Raw genomic sequence first — 15,549 nt, forward strand, 5'->3', positions numbered from 1 at the left:
CTAGAAATATCTTGTCGTAACGTACAATCGAATGATCGATCATTCACGAGAGGACGTGCATTTTCCTAATTGTTATAAACATTTAAATAATTAATTTGTATCGTTTCGTGCGCCTCACGCCTGAACGCAGAATACAATTTCCACCAAATTTGGCTGGAAATATCTTGTCGTAACGTACAATCGAATGATCGATCATTCGCGAGAGGACGTGCATTTTTCTAATTGTTATAAACATTTAAAAAATTAATCTTTATCGTTTCGTGCGCCTCACGCCTGAACGCAGAATACGATTTCCACCAAATTTGGCTGGAAATATCTTGTAGTAACGTACAATCGAATGATCGATCATTCGCGAGAGGACGTGCATTTTTCTAATTGTTATAAACATTTAAAAAATTAATTTTTATTGTTTCGTGCTCCTCACGCCTAAACGCAGAATACGATTTCCACTAAATTTGGCTAGAAATATCTTGTCGTAACGTACAATCGAATGATCGATCATTCACGAGAGGACGTGCATTTTCCTAATTGTTATAAACATTTAAATAATTAATTTGTATTGTTTCGTGCGCCTCACGCCTGAACGCAGAATACAATTTCCACCAAATTTGGCTGGAAATATCTTGTCGTAACGTACAATCGAATGATCGATCATTCGCGAGAGGACGTGCATTTTTCTAATTGTTATAAACATTTAAAAAATTAATCTTTATCGTTTCGTGCGCCTCACGCCTGAACGCAGAATACGATTTCCACCAAATTTGGCTGGAAATATCTTGTCGTAACGTACAATCGAATGATCGATCATTCGCGAGAGGACGTGCATTTTCCTAATTGTTATAAACATTTAAATAATTAATCTTTATCGTTTCGTGCGCCTCACGCCTGAACGCAGAATACGATTTCCACCAAATTTGGCTGGAAATATCTTGTCGTAACGTACAATCGAATGATCGATCATTCGCGAGAGGACGTGCATTTTTCTAATTGTTATAAACATTTAAAAAATTAATCTTTATCGTTTCGTGCGCCTCACGCCTGAACGCAGAATACGATTTCCACCAAATTTGGCTGGAAATATCTTGTCGTAACGTACAATCGAATGATCGATCATTCGCGAGAGGACGTGCATTTTCCTAATTGTTATAAACATTTAAATAATTAATTTTTATCGTTTCGTGCGCCTCACGCCTGAACGCAGAATACGATTTCCATCAAATTTGGCTGGAAATATCTTGTCGTAACGTACAATCGAATGATCGATCATTCGCGAGAGGACGTGCATTTTTCTAATTGTTATAAACATTTAAAAAATTAATCTTTATCGTTTCGTGCGCCTCACGCCTGAACGCAGAATACGATTTCCACCAAATTTGGCTGGAAATATCTTGTCGTAACGTACAATCGAATGATCGATCATTCGCGAGAGGACGTGCATTTTCCTAATTGTTATAAACATTTAAATAATTAATCTTTATCGTTTCGTGCGCCTCACGCCTGAACGCAGAATACGATTTCCACCAAATTTGGCTGGAAATATCTTGTCGTAACGTACAATCGAATGATCGATCATTCGCGAGAGGACGTGCATTTTTCTAATTGTTATAAACATTTAAAAAATTAATCTTTATCGTTTCGTGCGCCTCACGCCTGAACGCAGAATACGATTTCCACCAAATTTGGCTGGAAATATCTTGTCGTAACGTACAATCGAATGATCGATCATTCGCGAGAGGACGTGCATTTTTCTAATTGTTATAAACATTTAAAAAATTAATTTTTATTGTTTCGTGCTCCTCACGCCTAAACGCAAAATACGATTTCCACTAAATTTGGCTAGAAATATCTTGTCGTAACGTACAATCGAATGATCGATCATTCACGAGAGGACGTGCATTTTCCTAATTGTTATAAACATTTAAAAAATTAATTTTTATCGTTTCGTGCGCCTCACGCCTAAACGCAGAATACGATTGCCATCAAATTTGGCTGGAAATATCTTGTCGTAACGTACAATCGAATGATCGATCATTCGTGAGAGGACGTGCATTTTTCTAATTGTTATAAACATTTAAAAAATTAATTTTTATCGTTTCGTGCGTCTCACGCTTAAACGCAGAATACGATTTCCACCAAATTTGGCTGGAAATATCTTGTCGTAACGTACAATCGAATGATTGATCATTCGCGAGAGGACGTGCATTTTCCTAATTGTTATAAACATTTAAAAAATTAATTTTTATCGTTTCGTGCGCCTCACGCCTAAACGCAGAATACGATTTCCACCAAATTTGGCTGGAAATATCTTGTCGTAACGTACAATCGAATGATCGATCATTCACGAGAGGACGTGCATTTTCCTAATTGTTATGAACATTTAAATAATTAATTTTTATCGTTTCGTGCGCCTCACGCCTGAACGCAGAATACGATTTCCACCAAATTTGGCTGGAAATATCTTGTAGTAACGTACAATCGAATGATCGATCATTCGCGAGAGGTCGTGCATTTTTCTAATTGTTATAAACATTTAAAAAATTAATTTTTATCGTTTTGTGCGCCTCACGCCTAAACGCAGAATACGATTTCCACCAAATTTAGCTGGAAATACCTAACCCCAACAATAGACTGATCAGTCATTCGCGTTCGTTATTAATTATTTAGTGGTTTTTTAAATTGTTAATTACGTTTGTCAGATGAACACAAGGAAGGCTGTCTTCAAATTTTTACGAAAATATTTTTTGAAGTCTAGAACGACTTAATTAACCGTATATGAGAAATTTTTATAAAAATGCACTTTTGCAGAACGTGGTTGATTACCAGAATAATGCAGCGATTTTTTTTTGTAAAGTACATTACCGCTTTTTGCCGCTTCCAGAGCCGACGACGAGGTCGTAGGGGTTTCACAGTTCCAAACGATAGAAATTAATTAAAAACATATTTATAACAATTAGGAAAATGCCTTTCTTTTCGCGAATGATGGATCAGTCGATTGTGCTTTACGGAAAGATATTTCCAGCCAAATTTGAAGAAAATCGTACTTTGCGTTTAGGCGTGAGGCGCAGAAAACGATAAAAATTAGTTGAAAAAATTTATAATATTTGGTGAATTACAAGTTCTGTCGCATATGATCGATTATGATTTATAATGACTAAACCCTATGCAAATTTTTCAATGTTTGTTAAATATTTCATAACCAGAGAATTTTTAACGTTTGATCGAATGGTAATATCTGGATTCCCCTGAAAACGCCTATATGATATTCGGCCCTGACCGCTCGACGTTTGGCTGCTGCCTTTGGTTGCTAGCTTCAGCTACATTTTTAACACATTTGTTTGATTTATTTATTTTGATTAATGTAATTTTTCTTAACTCTTATTTTATCTTATTATTAATTATCTTCTTGTAATCTTTCTAGTTTTTGTTTTGCGACGTGTAAGCTCTTCTTTCTTCATAATTATGAAATAAGTGGCAGATCTATTCTCAAATCTAGTGTAAGGTTAAGTAAGTCATGCGAGGCAAGCTGTGAATCACGACCATCAATGTAAAATATCTAAAGTATAATATGCGAGGGATGAACGACGACTACGACGACGCGGTTGATCAAGAACGTGAGGTGGCCATAACGTGCTCAATTTTCCAAAAGTTTCATAACATCCGTCTCTCAAGGAGGGTGTGCGGTGCCGCCGCACCCTTCTGTCCTATTTCAGATCCTCGAAAGCTAATTTCCCTGACAGAGACATTTTCGTTCGGTCTGTCCGGTCCGGGGTTTCTCTCGCATCCCCGATCGTCCTTTTCGTCTTGCCCTCGCGATAGATCGTAAGACCCACCGCCGGGGAAAGGTGGTAGGAAGAGTGAACTAAATCAATGTAGGACATTTATATTGGCTGGAAATCGCTGACTCTCCATGGACCACCGTGGACATCCGACCAGGACATATTAAGATTTCTGATCCGCCGCGTCGACCGCGGCGACATTTTTATCATTGCGTGTCCTTTCCTTTCCTATACGTTCTGTCGCGAGGAGGAAATAAAACGTGAATTATTGTCCACGCGGTGTCTCTCTCTCGCCGTGGTCCGCGCACGTGGTCCAGTCCCGGGTCTCTGCGGCCCCAAGTTAAAGTGCCCGTTACGGTTTTCGGTGAATAATTTAATGGCCCGTTTAGTGATGTCGGCTCGTGAATATCGAACGACGTCTCGCGCGCGATACGCTTAGCAAACATTTTTGCCCGCTCGGCCGAATTTCGCATTGATCCATGGCTAAAATTCGAGTAAATTCTTTAAAATCGCTAATTTATAAATGGAACGATGAGAAATCTTTTTCGCCTACTAAAGTTAGATTGTTTCAATTTTTTTCTTAAACAGATTTTTTTACTCTTGTCTGTATGTACTTCGTTCAAGTTTTTATTGATCAATCTACGAATATTGGATTCGTTTATTTTCAATTGCGATTTTATTTGTTACTACTATAAATAAGAGGGAAGATGAAGAGTGAAAAAAACGTGATGTGCGAGATTGGCTCTTGTCAAAGATCCACATTTGACCGTGGGTGTCAAAGCAATTCATTTAAATTAATAGAACCAGGGTCCACGCAGCTTGTCAACCGATTAATACCAGTTTTAACCTCCCTTTCCCGGTTGAAGAAAATGTTCTTATTTGTAAGGCCGTTATCGACCACTTTGGCCGATAAAACTCGATACTCTTTTATCGGGCCGCGATTATTCCTCTATCTCTCCCAGATACTCTGGTGCCAACATTGTACGCTCTCGAAAACGATTTCATTTGTCACGCGTCTGTCAGCGATAACGTCTATTCCTCTCTCTTTCTCTATCTATCTATCTATCTCTGTCTCGTTTTGTATTATACATCGGCGTGAAGGGGAAGATAAAGACGGGATGTATAACGGAGCATGTTTTCCTCGAGCAGAGTCTATCGCCAGACTGCGCCACGAATGAAACGCGTTCGTTTTCTTCTCGTAGTCTACGCGCGCTCGCGGCAGACTTATCGCGCGCGAACTCCCATGCGGCAGCACAGTTCGGAGGATATCACGAGGAGGAGGAGATCTCTCCGCGTCGCTTCTTTCACGGAACTCGGTGCGCGTCCATTGGATTGCGCGTCGCTCCCACCTCGGCCGCGCGTTTTCTCGATCGACGTTGGCGAACGCGCGACACCACGGCCGACAGTCGCGCGTAGTCGGCCGCGTCGCTCGGTGACGTCGTTTCTAACCGATGAATTGAGTCGAGTCGAGTCGAGTTAAAAGTCGAGTTGAGTCAAGTTTCGCCAGTAGTCTGAATTCGCACGTGGTTTCCGGACTACCGACCTGTCGCGAGAGAGTCCCCGGTCCGCGCGTAAGCGTAGTTGCAAAGTTCCGACGTCGGCACAAAGTTGTACGATTCTTTCATGGCTCGGAGAGAAGGCGTTAAATTTCGGCCTGGCGCCCCATAGTCCTCGCGTTAGCGGCCGAAGTTTATTTTACCCCCGCGCGAGGCGAGCGCGCGGCACTTTTCGACGTGTCGGAGAAGCGGGACGGGGTAGCGAACAGGGAGAAAGAGCGGAAGAAGAAGCGAGAGAGGCAGAGAGTGGAAGAGAACCGTCGTCGTGCATCGCGCGCGAAAGTTTTCGGCGCGGTGCAAGCGGATAAGGCAGCAGTAGTGCCGTGGAATATTTTAACATATATCACGGCTGGAGAGAAAGAGACGAGAAATTGGGACGAGGGATTGTTGCAACGCGCACAGCGATTGCTGTCTTTCTTCCTCTCTTGTACCTCGCTACTTGGTCGGCTACTCCTCTTTTCCGCTTTTCGTCTTCCTCTCGTTCGCGCGGCAACTCCTCCGCTCGTCGTCGCCGGATCAACGTGCCCTCCTTTGTAGTGGTGGTGACGGTGGTTGGTGATGGTGGTGATATGCCGTCCTGTATGACGACGTGACCCGTACCTACGTGTACGAGGACGCGGAGGAGTCGGTGTATCGTCGAATCAGCGCGCACACGTTCCCGCCGCCAGCATGTTTGTCTGCCACACCGACTACGGCGGCTATAAAATGGTAAATTTACCAAAAACGCGGACTACGCGGGAACTCCCTCGATTCTATCCGTAACCTCATCGGCATCAATCGCGATCGATAGGGATCCCCGTTCCTGTCGTGTGCACTCTGTGCATCCTCGTCCCATCCATTGTCTTCTTTCCACATCGAAATCTTATGTATCTGTCTCGACTCGAGGAAAGAGGGACGGAAGGAAAACGAGTATCATAAATCTATAACTTGAAACTGAGGACACGAATGTTCTCCGTATGTAGCTCGCGATCGCATAATCTGTCTTTGGAACCCGACTTCTCTCATAGAGAACTTTTCTCGATGCATGTAGTCTCGCGGAGAGGCGTTTCGACGTCCATAATGGATGAGTAATCCAGCTATATCGAGTAACGCTATTCGTCGGATTAAGCTTTATTCCCCATTTAAATGATTGAAATGCGACATCGGATTAGACTTCATTAGATAATCAAAGATTTTTTTATTACTCGCGAAACTGCTTCCGCACGGTGTTTTATGTTACGTTTGACATACAGCTCCATATCGAGCTTCCAACTCCAATAAACTCTCCACAATTAACTCATTAGCTTCCTGGAAGTTTCTACGCGCTTTTCTGTTATAAATTCTAATCAAAAAATTTTTAATTGCAACTGATATTTAGAGATAAAAAGAGTTGCTCTCTCCGAAAATCTAGTCGACGATGAAATGAGACATCTAAAAATAACAAAAGATATAAAATAAAAAATAAGAGATCCTTTTCGTAAAGGGTAATACAAACTCTTTAATCTAAAAATCTTTATTAAAATAAAATAGTTCATATAAATGCAGAAAATTTTATAATTATGTCTCTTTTTATTTCTACGAATTCATAATTTTACATGACTCAAATAATAATTATATCAAATTGTACCACGTCAAGATGATAGGCAAAATCATTTATTCGCCGAATATTTCTTAATAAAAGGCAGGTCTCTTACTTTTTTTACTTTTAATCTTTATATATATTTTTCAGATATCTTATCCCATCACCGATTAGATTTTTGGAAAGAGCAACTCGTTGTATCTCTAAATACCAAATGAGATTTAAAACTTTTGATTAGAATTCGAGTTACAAGAATTTAAAACAAAAAAAAGCGTATAGGGGCCTCCTGGGACTTAATGGGTCAATTTATCATCGCTTTACTTCTCTCCCGCGCGACCTTCGTCGCGTTCTAAAAATTGGAGCATTGTATATCTACCGAGCACATTTCAGTCTCGCTGGTACGAAACGACGCTTTATACCGTCACTAGCACTTTCGACGCGTAAGTTTACTTCGACGTCTTCCTTTATGAAGAATAAAAAATCGTCGCATTGCCAGAGCGAACGTCGTTAAATCGATGCCTTCCGCTCATTCCTATGAAGACTGACGGCGTTAATTGGATCGCGGAGGACGACCTAATCTTAGATTTTTATTGATGTCCGCGTTGCGCAAGGATAACCCCGCGCGCCTGTGTGTATGTGTGCAGCCGTTTAATGACTCCATCATACCGATTTTCTCTCTCTAGAAGCGCGCACGTTCCTCTCTCGCGTCTACGCCGTTGAATTAATGACTGCTCTCGCTACGAGCCACGACGTCGGTCGGTGTCGTAATAGTCTCGACCGGGTCTATCGTAAGATCGATGGAGAGACACGCTACAACACAATGCACAAAGGTGTCGCAAGAAACGAGAGATGCAACATCGATGCCGGTGTCTGCCCAACCGGTGGTTGGAGTCCGCGTGTCGTCGATTACAGCGCAATTTTACCGCATTACACCAGAAATGCCGAAACGTCGACTAGGTCGGTGAAAAGTTTCGCGGCTCGCTAAGCAGCGCGACAAGAAAATTATACGCGCGGCGTTTCCGTTTTGTTTCGATTCCGCAAATCACAGGATTCCCCGTTCTCTTAGTAGCTTAATAGTGAATTCTTAATAATGAAGATTTGCTTTTTTTCTGTTGCAGTATGGCTCGGATGAATTCGGGCAGGACTCGCCGAGATACACGTCGCCGAAGGGTGCCCTTTACACGGATTCCTATTACATCGGTAAGCGAGAGCAAAGTTACAGTAATAAAAATAAGAAAAATTGAGATACACAACATATACCATGATTTTAATATCTCCGATAATAAAAAAGGTGGAATTTTTTTGAGTGAATCATTGCATTCTTTAGATTCATTCTCAGATAACCGGCAGCCGAGCAACGAAAATAGAGCGCGTAGTAACAGACTGGTTTTATATCGAATACTAATTTCACGAAAGTAGTTATGAAATAGATTGCCGACTTATATCTGTTAATAATCGATATCAGCGGACGTGGATGTAATTAAACTAGATAGTGCAAACCTGCGGAGATGGTTCGATAGATCGATCGTTATCCGCGAATCAGCAGCCACCGGCATAGGCGCGTACGTTCGTATATATCATTTGGAAATCGCATAACGATCCGAATGGACGATAAAAGGGATTTTACGAGCGCACTAATATTCAACTGTTTAACGTTCGCTCGTAAAATTTGCCGCTCTGCCTGTCGCGCGTAAAAACAATAACAATCTCGCTATTTGTTCAAGCGTGCGGCGCGGCGGGGGCGTCGAAGTTCGTCGCTGGATTTCGCGGATATATCCGGCGCGCCGTCCTAAAAAAAAAATTCCACGGGGGAAACTTCGTCGACGAGATATTGCCAATAAAAGCAATTCCCCGCCGGCGGAGCTCGCTTCGGCACCGGCCACTGCTGCGAATCCGCACCACTTTGTTGTCGCAGCGAACATTTATCGAAGCGCCGGCGTCTTAGTGTCGCTATTTTAATCATTTTCCGTCGCTCGCCGAGAGAAGCGACTCTTCTTTGACTCGCGCTGCTTTGCACGATGCCTCTCCATTCAATATAATCGATTCGTTGCTCTAAAATTGATTTGCGCGCATGATCGTTCGTCATCGCGGTGGAATAATTGGTGTGTCGCGCGCGAATTGCTCCATCAGCCGGGACTGCCGCTTATTTTTGCAGAGCTGTAATTGTGGTTTACGGTTTATTTCGTAGATATATTATAACGGATCTTCGAAAAATTATCGTCATCTCGCGAGGCAGGTGCGACGTACACCGCCGTCACGCTCCGTGCTTCGCGGATGCTGAGGCTCTCGCGCAGTGGGAAATCTTAGGAAGTTTTATACCAAACCTACGACATTTCAAAAATAAATACAACATTTATTTGATTAAATTTGATTTTATTAAATCGAACATACCAGAATACACAGCTCAGATAGCCGTAAAAAGGCCATATTGATGATGACGAATGATTCTTCGCGGAAGAACTCGGCGTGCTTAAATATGCAAATATTTCAGACGAACTGCACGATGATAGATCTATGAAATCGGCCAAGTTTTCACCGCAGGGCTCGTTATTATGGATCAGATGAGAAAAGTAGCAGTTTAAGTGCGCTTTCGAAATACGTGTCGGCGCTCGTGGCACCCGGTAGCTGACCGGAATGGCTTATAAATGGCAGGCCACGACGAGGGGAGGGCGAAAAAGTTTTATCAGACATCGAACACCGGTAGTTGGTAGGAACGCCCGAGTAGTTTGGCTTAGTTTCCGTTTTCTCGTCGAGGAGCGCCCGGCACGGGAATTATATCAAGCAAAAGTATCAAGAAATACGTTCCCGAAGCTTATTGCTGTTGTTTTCAACTAAAATAATGGCCCGCGCCGAGTACCGCGCATCTATTGGCCGAGTCTTATACCGGGTATGTGTGTGTGTGTGTGTGTGTGTGTGTGTGTGCGCGCGTGCGTGTGCACGCGCGACTCCGCCGCAAACGACGCCGCGACGCCCCGGGACCGAGAGTGAGACGTTAGAAAGCGCGAAATTTCGACTTGGCGAAAGTCCAGGGAAGTTGTATCATACCGCGGACTCGTTCTCGAAATAATTACTGCGGAAGGAATGACATCGCCGCTTGATTAGGAAGTTTGGCGCGCGATGCGCGCCAACGCGCTTGAAGCGGAACAACGTCGCCGTTGTGTTAATCGACCGAAATTGTACAAACATTATGAGGCGGAGCGTGTAAGGCGTCCCTGACGAGTTGGGAAATTCGATTAAGCGCCGCGCGAGGATGCGTTTTAACTCGATTTGGACGCTCATTATCCGGGCACGTGCGCGACATTCTCTGCTCGCTGTGAACGCCACGTGCTCTATTATTTATTATTTTCCGCTTCAATGACGTAGAAAGTACCCGAGTAGTCGGCAAGATTCAATATTCTACATTGCGATGCTTCAAGGAAACATTTTTACGGATATACAAATAATGCGTGTCGAAAGAAAGATTTTTACAAAGTAAAAAACTTTGTTTCGAATTTAATACATGTTTAAAATTTTTCTGGTAATTTAACACAAGATGAATAGGAGGTAACACAAATATTATGTAAAAGAAATAACACAAAGAAAATAGAACACTAACACAATTTTGAAATAAATTGCGGAGAAAACATTCAAATTAATATATAATTTACATTTCAGAATTACATTATTTCTGTGTTGCTTCTGCTTCTCTTAAGTTATCTATAAATTATTTTAAATGAAATGTCAAATGCCAATTTAACACACAAAATATTCCAAATCACGTTATGCTACAGATTAATACTAGAGTATATTAAAAATTTAACATAAAAAAAAAGGTTTTGACAAGGAACCGGTTTTAACAGAAACGCAAAATGTTTTTTACTGTGCAACAATGCATCGCAAAATTTTTATGTATATTTCGTAATTGTGTCTGTATTATCGAGCTATTCTCAAATGTATCTTTTTTGAATGTGGATGCTCTGAATCGATTATTTAGATATTTGAATAATAATAATAATAATAATAATCGGATGACACATGATTGATCGAAATCGCGTCTCTCTTTGTTGCAGATGGTAATACTGGAACCGGTCCCGGTGACCCATGGACGGGTAGCGGCGGTGGTGTCCAACCCCCATACAGTGGATACGCACCCTCTCACCTGGCGCAGCCAGCCTATCCCATGCACCTACCCCACGACCCTATGGTAAGTGATTTTACTACCTCTCTCTCTTTCTCTTTCTCTTCCTTCCTTCCTTTCTGTCGTTTCTATCCTGACTATCCCCATACCGCGGCCGAATCCGAAGAAACGATCAATCACCCGTGACTCGGGTGCCGTTTCCCTACGGAGCCGCCGTCGCGAAAACGACGTCTCTGGAACTTGGTAATAGACACGGGGGATATTCCTTCGCCCGTATTCTCCGTCGTCGAACACGTGAGTTCGACGAGGAAGTCGACAGATTAAAACCTAAGCGTGTGCGACCTAATCTCGGTGCTACGGAAGATCGATGTGCCTCCCGAGCAACGTTTGGTTGGTGGTGCCTCTCTCCGTCCCAAAATGTCACAACGAGGTCCGACGAAACCTCGATTGTGTAATCGACAATATCAAAAAATTGAATTCGACGACGAAAAATCGATTTTTCGAACCGGGGGCGCACTCGAGCGCGATAATTTCACCGCGAGCTCCCGCGTATCGCGATCAGCCGAGCACGCTAAATTCACGCTCGCCGAGGAATTCTACCAAATCGCAGACTTTTATCCACGTCACTGTACGTCGAAGCGGACGGACGGCTGTTCGAAATGCACTCTTCTCGGACGAGAGATTCCGAGAGATGCGGGGCATTCTCGACGTTCTCGACAAATACGCAAACTTTTCGGGGATTATTGCATTGTTGATGGCTTTTCGAGCAACGCGTAATAAATTCCGATCGCGCTAAATCTTGCTCTCTTTCTCTCTCGGCGAGTCTCGTCGCAATTCGCGCGGGGTCGTCTCGAGGACGAGCCGCGTGTCGCTCCTCGGCCGACCATTACTCTCCGAGCAATCGGCGTCGACTCTAATCCTCTTCGTCAACCGCGATCCGACGAGCCAGCTGGTGGCCTCTTCTAGCTGTCTTATTTCGGACCACCCGGTCGATGATTGTCCCGTGCGCGCGAGGAAAGTTAGAGAGAGAAGAGAGAGACGCGTTCTCTCTTCATCGTTTCGCTATGGTTTGAGAGACACTGTTGACAGTGCTCTGGAGTCAACGTCAAATGACTCACTGGCGTCTATATATAGCGTCCCAACCCTCCCGCTACTCCATGTTTCTAGTCAAGTGCAGCCTTCGTTTGATTTACGCCGTTCATGGTTACCACGAAATCCTCCTCTTCGTGGCACCTCGCATCCGTCTCTCAGCAGAGCCTCTCTCTCTCTCTTTCTCTTTCTCTCTCTTTGAAACGATCGAGAAGGCTTCTGGTGCAGGCGTATGACGTCGCGATCGCGATACCTTCGATCGAAAATCACCGATAACAAATGTGACGAGAATCGTTACGTTATTTTTATTTTTGTTAAAACATTAGCTCTTTACATATATACATACAATAGATCGCTATAAACTTCCGGTACTCTCGGATCATAAAGTCCGACTTTTAACGACTGTAAGACAAACCGTTTTATTGTCGTTCGCGTAGCTACAGCGAGGCCTTTTGGCCTACGTGATATGACAAGAAACGTCGTAAAGACGTTGTACGATTTAGGGCGAACGCAGCTCCAAGTAAAGATGGAGTCAGGCGTCTCGAGAAGTAAGATTTCTTTCGGTTTCACCAAAGATTAAACATTACGAGCTTCCAGTTTAATGACCCAGCTTCCAGGAACGCCGTCCGCGCGGCGCCCACCGAAAGCGAGATTCCTGGATGTCTCTAGGTTTTTCTAGTCGACGCACCGAAATTCCTCGGTCCCGCCGCGATATTCCACGTCCAGAAGCTGCTCATCTTCGTAACGGTGTCGATTAAAGACGACGTTTTACGCGCGGCACGTACGTCTCCGTAGGCGTTCGTCCCGGCCACTCTAATTTGTTGATAAATACGCTACGCTCCATAGAGAGCGTCGACGGTGGCTTAAAATTAGACTTTTACGAGCGGCTTCAGTAGGTGCGAGAGAGTGCTCTATCCCACGCTCAGTGTATCCGATATCAAAGCCGGCCGAGGCGATCCATTACAACCAGAAAGACACACGCTTCAGAGGCAATCGTGTACAAATCTTTATGCGACTCCTGGAAATCACTCGGGACTTTTGCAACGGAGGCCTTTATCGTTTGTAACTACACGCAGGACGAATCAATGTTTCACGCATGCACGCACGCAAGCACGCACGTTCGCTCCTAGAGAAGACATCCCTTTCGAATCCTCACGAAATCCATGAAGATAACGACTGAGACGCATTGATTACGGGATCAGAGGAAGTGTGTCGCGATGACGGCTGACGTGATCCTCCCGTTTCACAAATCGAGTAACATTCCTACGAACCTATAGAATTCCTTGTACGACAGAGAACCTACAGAGGAGAGAGATTCCAACATACTGGACGCAAGTTCGATAATTAACGTTGAAGACGTGATCGCGTATTCCCACGACTTCCCCGCCCCGAGAGACGTTTACCACAAGAACCGAGCGTCGAACCATTTGCGCTTGGCGGTTTCAGGCATACTCGGCGATGTCACCGAACGGTGAATCTGCAGCGCCGATCCTGGGCTCGGCGGTGACCAATGCGGCTTCCCTGCCGCCAATGTCGACATTCCGGGGTAGTGCCGCGGTCGCGGCGAACAGCGGCACAGGAGCGCCGTCGCCGGCATCGTTGCAATATAGCCATAGTCCTGGTGCACCGACGACCGCGCCTTCCGCGCCCAACACTGCGCCCACGACGAACCAGCAATCCACCACGGACGACACCCTCGGCAAAACCCTTGCATCCGTCGTGAGCACCCGAGTATGTGTTCGTCGTCAAGTCAAATTTTTTTTTTCACGTTCACAGAGCACAAATTATTTTAACAAAAAGAAATTATAAAATAATAGAGGTAGTTAGATGATAAATACTTGAATCTATATGTAATTTACGTAGCGTTTGTGAAGACGTTTTTGTGATCTAATGTAACACTTGCCGCGGTGTTGAGATACATCTCATCTCGCGAATGATTCGTACTACGTAATGTTGTGTCACGGCTGCGTTGTTATCACGACGTTTTTCACAGATTTATCCCACGGACCAATCAGTATCCAGTTATAGCAGTAATCCATCTACACCCGTCAGTTCGCCACCACCTTTAACCGGCTCGGCGCCAGGTTGGGCACCTGGAGCCGCGCCAGTCTCGCCGCATTTTACGGCGGACCCAAATCGTGGTATTCACATGGTATGTATCGAGGTGCTATTCTGTATTTGTATACGATTTACTAATTACGATTATCTCACGGCGGCCCGGTCGCACAGCCACAAGATCTTTTCAACGTTGTTCAATACAATTACATGTACAAATACTTTGTTGACTCGATCATTGCTATACATGATATTCTATCGAGGTACAGTTGATCATCGAACATTGTTGAAAGGCTTCTTGTACGCGTGTATAATTTTGGCCGCTTCAGAGACACGCACGCGAATAATTTTTCACTTTTATAAGCGCTGAAACACGACAGTCACATTTTCCCGACAATATTTCGCTATATACGTATGGTACGCTGATGTGACATGTCGACGTACCATCATTATCATTCGCTCAATTTGTATCTTTTTTGAGGGAGGGGGATGGGGGAGGATTGTTACGAGAAATGGAGGAACTCTGTACAAGCGGAAGTAAAAGAAAGGAGCCGTTTGCTCTTATTTGTGTTAAAGGTTTATTTATCGTACGAGAAATTATGATCGCTATTCGCACATAATCACGCAGCACTGAAATCGCACAGAGTGCATGATCGCGTTTGCACCGAGAATCACCGTTTGTGTGCTTCCCTTGCAAGCGGCTATTTATCTACATCCTCCCTCCGTCCGCCCCCTTTTTTTACGCAAAAATTATTAAGTTTATCGTACTTCCCGTTTATTTGACGACACGTTTTTTTTTCATTTCGCCCTGTTTGTTGTGAACGTTGTGTTGACTTGGTTGTTTCTCTCTTTTTTTTTGGTTTTGTTGTTGCGTTGGTGTGTGTGTGAAGCCGGCGCCTGAAACAGCAGAGGCTAGACGATGCCATCGGCTTCCTTCGCGACCACCCCGAGGTGAGGACCGCCGAATTTCAGTTTTCTTTTTACCCTCCCCTTTCCTCTTTCTTTTTTTATTCGTTCCCTACTTTACCGTATTCTTTTATACGCATGTTCACGCCACGAGACAAATGCCAAACATGTTTCCATCCATTGCACTTTTTGCTGATTATGCTTTTGATTAATTTTGATTATATATTGTGATGAGGTCTTTTATTGTGCACAATGTATAATCGTAGCTTGTACATATTTTTTTATTAACAAGAACACGTTTCGATGATCAGTCGGCATTAAACAGCATTAATTAGTCTAATTGATCGGACTTTTTTTTAAATATAATTTCTTGTAATATATTTTCTACTTTTCTCCGAGATCTACCGTCTTTTCGATTGGTGGAACTGTCTTTCTACGTGAAACATTTAGAAGCGCATAAAAGCAGTTATTTTGACTTTGATTCTTTCCTTT

General features: G+C 43.6%; 1 protein-coding gene across 1 annotated transcript in view; it reads left to right on the plus strand.

Moving 5' to 3' along the window:
- The first annotated feature begins 4,687 nt into the window (after positions 1-4,687).
- LOC118646097 (transcription factor 12-like) overlaps positions 4,688-15,549 on the plus strand; it is a 16,613-nt gene continuing 5,751 nt past the window's right edge. Inside the window, 7 exon segments of the mRNA XM_036288388.1 lie at positions 4,688-6,040; positions 8,009-8,090; positions 10,940-11,073; positions 13,543-13,827; positions 14,090-14,248; positions 15,042-15,053; positions 15,055-15,102. Coding sequence (XP_036144281.1) covers positions 6,002-6,040; positions 8,009-8,090; positions 10,940-11,073; positions 13,543-13,827; positions 14,090-14,248; positions 15,042-15,053; positions 15,055-15,102 — 759 coding nt within the window. The 5' untranslated portion in view covers positions 4,688-6,001.

The sequence above is a fragment of the Monomorium pharaonis genome, chromosome 6 (genome assembly GCF_013373865.1).
Source record: "Monomorium pharaonis isolate MP-MQ-018 chromosome 6, ASM1337386v2, whole genome shotgun sequence".
Lineage (NCBI taxonomy): Eukaryota > Metazoa > Arthropoda > Insecta > Hymenoptera > Formicidae > Monomorium > Monomorium pharaonis.